Source organism: Melozone crissalis, unplaced genomic scaffold (assembly GCF_028551555.1).
Source record: "Melozone crissalis strain CALT ecotype California unplaced genomic scaffold, PUWL_Pcris_2 ptg000036l_1, whole genome shotgun sequence".
Taxonomy (NCBI): domain Eukaryota; kingdom Metazoa; phylum Chordata; class Aves; order Passeriformes; family Passerellidae; genus Melozone; species Melozone crissalis.
Window position 1 is genome coordinate 15,047,547 of NW_026535814.1, and position 6,000 is coordinate 15,053,546.

The 6,000-nt window shown below is 47.0% G+C and overlaps 1 protein-coding gene across 1 annotated transcript in view; it reads right to left on the minus strand.

The window, feature by feature from the left end:
• UBE2R2 (ubiquitin conjugating enzyme E2 R2) overlaps positions 1-5,718 on the minus strand; it is a 51,041-nt gene extending 45,323 nt beyond the window's left edge. The window contains exon 1 of the mRNA XM_054283535.1: positions 5,464-5,718. Within this exon, the coding sequence (XP_054139510.1) occupies positions 5,464-5,640 (177 nt within the window). The 5' untranslated portion in view covers positions 5,641-5,718. The remainder of the gene's footprint in view (positions 1-5,463) is intronic.
• Positions 5,719-6,000: the final 282 nt, after the last annotated feature.

Sequence of the window (6,000 nt, forward strand, 5' to 3'; positions counted from 1 at the left end):
CTGTACAACAATGTTAATGCAGTATCAGAACTGGAAACCACTATCTGAACTTCTCAGCACACACTACAGTCCCACCTGGATCAGAGGATCCCTAGGGAAAGGACTGGGGGATAGCTGTCACCATGACTTAGCCCATCTCCTCCTGAGGATACACTGATGTCCAGAGCAGGTTACAGGATGGATGAGTAGTCTGTGCAGTCCAGAGGCACAGCCACCAGAAAACCCATCTGCAACAGCAGAGTGAGGAGCAATGGGATATTCCCCAGGCCTGAGAGTCTGGGACCGTATCTGTGCTTTTGATCCATGAACCAACACGGGAAGAAGACTTTTGCTTCCCTGCCTGCTGACAGCTTAGAGGGTCCTTGGCTTTTGAGACTGAACAGGAGCTCCATAGACCCGGAGCAAGCAGGGCCCCATTCACCTGCAATACCATGTCCATTTGCTGCACCAAACCACTGCTCATTAGCATCAATGATACCTAAGGGCAACAGAATACACAGAGAGAAACTCTGCAGGACCTTGCAATGCAAAAGCCCACAGAAGACAGTTTTTGTATTGAGAGTACCTCACATTTTCATCCTGGCATTAAGGATATTTTTGAGTAATTAAATGTTCTATCAGTTATACAATTTTAAGTGCTTAGAAAACTTCTATTTGCCTAATTTTAAGCATCACAAGAAGTAGACTACAACACCAAACTTTCAAACATGGTGTTCATGTTTGCCATCTGTTATTGGTAACTGATTGGTTCTCCATCTATTTCCTGCTCTGAAATCTTAACACATTTTGCAAGTTACTTTGAAATCAAATCACCTGGCAGAAGCTGAGATACAATACAGAACTCTATACAGCACAGGCTAATGAGTTACAAAAAGCACAGATAACAATGCCTTGACAAGTATTTAGCCCCTAAATTACTTGACAAAACTAATCATAATGCTTGGTGTTTTTCACCCCTTCCAACTCATGTGTCAAGGCTTGTTCCTTCAAGTAGGAAAAGTATCTTATGAAATAAACTGCCTTAAGAACTATGAAACAGTAACTCTTAGCAATGTAGTTAATTTTTCTTGTTTCCTTTCATGCTAGGTATATTCATTTTAATTTACCCAGCCTGAATCACCTCTGAAGGAGTTTTTAATATTGACTTTTTGTCTACATTAAACACGCTTCTTGACACAGTGTGCTTGGTCAAATCATGCTTCTGAGCAGTGCTAATGAAGTTTCTATTTGTATAATTTTTCACTTGTAGCTTCCCTGAAACCCTGGCTCTCAGCACAACTGCAATACCATGCAACTAAAAAAATCAGAAGACCTGTCTTTCTCAAAACAATTAAAACCTCTCTTGCTAAGGTACAATTGCACCAAACATTCAGGACTTCAAGCAAGCCATCAGGAAACACTTTTTAATAGTCCAGCAAGTATCCACTGTTCAATCAAAGCACTGGGCAGAGTTTCATCAATCTCCAGGCCCTGAAGGCTCAAGCATTAAAGAAAGACACTGGATTTCAAGATAGCAAAGAATGGTCACCCGAGATGGTAAAGATTTCACCATGCACAGCCCTCAGCCATTGAGATGTAGCCCACCTAGTACCTTTCAGCCCCAGATTACAGCATAATAACCTTTCTTGTGGCCATCCCCATTTCTGCATCAGCTGCCAAAATTAAAGATGAAGAAGTTCTGCCATGTAGCAAAGGACCCTCTCGGATGAACCGAAGATGCCTATGGCAAAAGGTGGCATTGATGAACTGATCACACTTAGTTCTGCAGATTGTGGCACATTCTGGTTCTCTGCTGCTCAGGCACTGCCAGCAAAACCAGACATATTTCCATCACTTCCAGAGCAATTCAGAACTACCACACAGCCCAGTGGAATCTGATCTAAAGACCCAACTTATCACACCATGTCCTTCAAAGCTGAGCTAAGAAAGAAGCAATTGTCACTGTCTGTGACCTGGACACAAAGCACTTCATTCTGAGAAAAATCTTCCCTTTGTCGCTCAAAAAACTCAGCAAGTGAATCAGATGTAAGCAGCACTTTAGACAACAAGGTCTACCCACACTTCACCTTTACGCTTGTGAGTGACTCTGGGAACAAAACCAATTTCACCTAGTGCAGTTCAATACCTGTGGCCCAACAAAAGTGATTCTGCTAGAACTTTAGGCAAACTGGCAATTTCTTACCGCCAGCAGCTGAGGGACAGATATTTGATCTTATCACAACCTCTTTGAAGGACTTAACATCACTGTTTTTCCCCTGCCAGCAAAGAAGAGAGCTAACCAGTGCATGGAATAGCTTAACTCCTTCCTTGAGGATGGTAGTCAAGAACTTTAATGTTGCTCAATACCTTTCAAAGCTATACAGCATGACTGAATAATACAATAATTCTTCATTGATGGGGCTGTGACTGTGATATCCATATTGTCAACCGTAAGACAAAGGTTGATGTTACTTCACTTCAGATGTCCACCTTCAGCTGCTCACATGAATGGGGTGGGGGCAGCTGCATGTTCCCTTGCTGATACAAGCTGCTGTTCATATAGCTGTTGCTCCTGGAGGCTAATCTAGATGGCAGTCCTAAACCCTGAAGCACTGCAGCAGATCTGGGCATGCTACATTAGCTGATAAAATATGCTTAGACACTGCAATTGAATTTTTAAGAAGTCCCTGGCTTTATTATAGCCAGCATGTTGACAACCTACCATTTAAACAAACATTCAAGGGGACTTATTCTCTGCTTCAATTTATCAGATGTTAGAGCTAAAGGACTTGCAGCTGTAACCAGAATCTGTTTTGGTTGAAGCTGTTGAACCAGCTTTAGACAGCAGCTTCTGTCAAGGAGGTGCAGAGAGAGCATGTCTCTCATTTCAGTTTATTCTACTACTCCAACAACCCAGAGAGAAAGGCAGTACCTCTCCAAGAATAAACAAGGCGCCAAAAGTTGATGTGACCACCTCTAAGAGCTCCCAAAACACAAATCAAGCAATAGCATTCCCCAATCAACATCCCTAACACTTTCCTTATTAAAGTCACCTTAACCACAAGTTTTCCATGAAGTATTTGTGCTCTAGCTTAACTAGAAGCCTGTGTACCTTGCCTCAAGTTCCTGCTGTTAAGCTACACTTCTAGTGGAACACAATTCCCACTGCCACAAAGTTGAAAAAAGTTACATCCTGTAACTGCATCTTCCTAATCCCACTATCCTAACCTTACTAAACTGAAAACACAAAACAAGATGAAGCTAAATATTCCACCAAGTTAATAAATACAGAAAATGAAACACATGCAAGGTGAGCACTAGTTCAGATGAGCACATACAATTAATATATTGCAGGAGTCACCCATCAAATAATGTTAGGGTATTAATTTTATCTCCAAATTATTCCATAAGCAGAGTCTAACACACGTGAAGACCTAAGACAAAGAGAGCCGAGAATATCACTTCTCACAGGACTCTTTCTTCTGTGTCTCAGAAGTCAAGATGCATAACCAAAGACCAGATACTACAAAAATCCTCCATGCAGGGCTCCTCATGGAGGAAAGATGAGAGAGAAACAACACACAAGAGATTTCAGCCATGGCACTGGCAGGGAATCCCACTGCTGGGGATGGGTGGAAGCATCATGAGACCTCATCTTCCCACACTCAAAACTACCATCACAGGGCTGGTCAAAAGAATTTAGAAGAAAGTCACGGCAGTTCAAGGACATCAAGTACCCAAAAACCCAATCATAGTGCTGAGGTAAGGCAACTGAGAGCCTTGCCTAAATCTATGCTTGTTCACACACATCCCAAATTACTTCTCAGGCAGCTTCAGCTTCTTTCCAGGAACAACTGCAAATATGCAGTCCAGAGAGCTCCCCAACCAAACAAAACTATTTCGATCAGTCATGATTTCTTTGACAAAAAATGGATGAGTAATCTAAGTGCAGGAAGAGGTCACCAGACCATTCGGATGTAAAGATGACACTGTTACCAACTAAAGGCTCCAGCGACTTCCTGAATAAGTAATAATGGAGGTGAGTCAAAGAATACACCTATCACACCTACGTGAGTAAGCCAGCCAACTCATTACAAAAGGCAAGTCTTTTGCCAAAGCCTTCCTTTACTTCCAAACAATGAGGCCAAACTGAACATGACTCAAATCTTTTATTCCCCAAGCTACAGGTTATTTTGGTTTTGTGGAACAAAGCTCTTAAACCTTGACCAGACCAAGAGGCACTGAAGGTGCATGTTAGTCAAGCAAAGACATCATCCAATTTTTTTTTTTTTCAGTCTGAGAGAAGCCAAAGGGCATGAAATGGGAGATGCAAGAGCCACAACTAAAACAGTTAACTGCTAGGAGAAGCAAGCTCATGGGAACAATATTTTGCCAGAGATCAAGCAGACATCAAACACATAGGAGTGTGCCTGTGCCACACATCTTCTGCAGGAACAAAGGTTTTCCAATTGCCTGTTTTAAGAAAAAAGTGCAACTCCCCCTCCTCCAGTTGTTTTGATAATTTAAGTACACTCCCTTCAGTTCTTTTCTGAGACGGCTGTGCCAGATTTCTTATTTGCTGTATTCACAAGAGTGGAAATAGCAACCACAAAAGTTTTTTTGTATTAACAGGAAGGCTGAGAAAGGAATTGAATCTACCTTCACCCATTATGTGTTGCTGCAGCCCTTTGAAGGCTGCCTTCTTGAAGTGTGGAGAGGAAGAACACAGGAGTAGAAAAAAAATTGTGCCAAACAGCCCTGAAGCCCACGGAGTCCTGAGGAAAACACTGCCTTTACCCTGAATTAGCCATCAATGAGTGAAGCTATCAACGGATGGCTTGGAAGCCTCTTGCTTTGAAATAAATATCCCAGAATCATAAAACGTTTGGGTTGGAGGGGACCTTGAAGATTATCTAGTTCCAACCCCTCTGCCATGGGCAAGGGCAGCCTCCACTATTCCAGGTTGCTCAGAGCCCCATCCAACCTGGCCTTGAGCACTTCCAGGGATGGGGAATCCACAACTTCTGTGGGCAAGCTGTGCCAGTGCCTCAACACCCTCACAATGAACAATTTCGCCATAATATCTAAGCTAAACATACTCTCTTTGAGTTTGAAACCATTCCCCCTTGTTCTGTCCCTAAGCGCTCTTGTAAATAGTCTTGCCCCATCTTTCCTCTAAGTTCCCATCAGGTACTAAACGGATGTGGAAATACGGGACTAGATGATCTCCAGAGGTCCCTCCCAACCGTAACAATTCCGTGAAATACACACACAGAGCAGAGCCCAGGGGGCAACCCGGGGCGGAAGGGGAGAACTCTCACGCCGGGCCGAGGTTCCCCGGGAGGCTCTCTGGGGCTAAGGGAGCAGAGCGGCGGCCGTGGCGCGGCTCCCCCTCTGCCCAGGCCGTGCCCGTGCCCCCTCCCGCAGGCCCGGCCCCGGCCCAGCCCCACACCGCGGCCCGCGCCGCGGGGGAAAGGCCCGTACCTTGAAGTACCCGCCCTCGTAGAGCGTGTTGGGGGGCCCGAAGATCGCCACCTCCCAGTTGTAGAGGTCGGACTCGTCGACCAGGGTGATGCGGAAGCCCTCGACCGGCTCCTCCTGCAGCGACTTCAGCTCCAGCATCAGCGCCTTCTGCGAGCTGCTCATCTGCTGCTGGGCCATGGCGCGGCGCGGCCCCCGCCGCGGCCGCCTCCTCGCTCCCGGTGCCGCTCCCGGTGGTCCCGGTGCCGGTGGTGCCGGTGCCGCCCCCGCCCCTCCCCGCGCTGACGGCCCCGCCGCCGCCACTTCCTTTTGTGACGGCGCCGCTCGCGCTGACCTCAGCGCGCCGCGCCGGCCCCGCCCCCGCCGCTCCGTTAGCCGCGCCCCCGGGCCACGCCCCCGCCGCACGCCCGGCCGTGCCCCGGCGCACAGACAGACCACGCCCCGCCTCGCCCCGGGCCACGCCCCGCCGCACGCGCTGCCGCGCGCCACGCCCCCCGCCGCGTGCCCTTAAAGGGACTACGCTCGCCGGCGCTGCGGCCG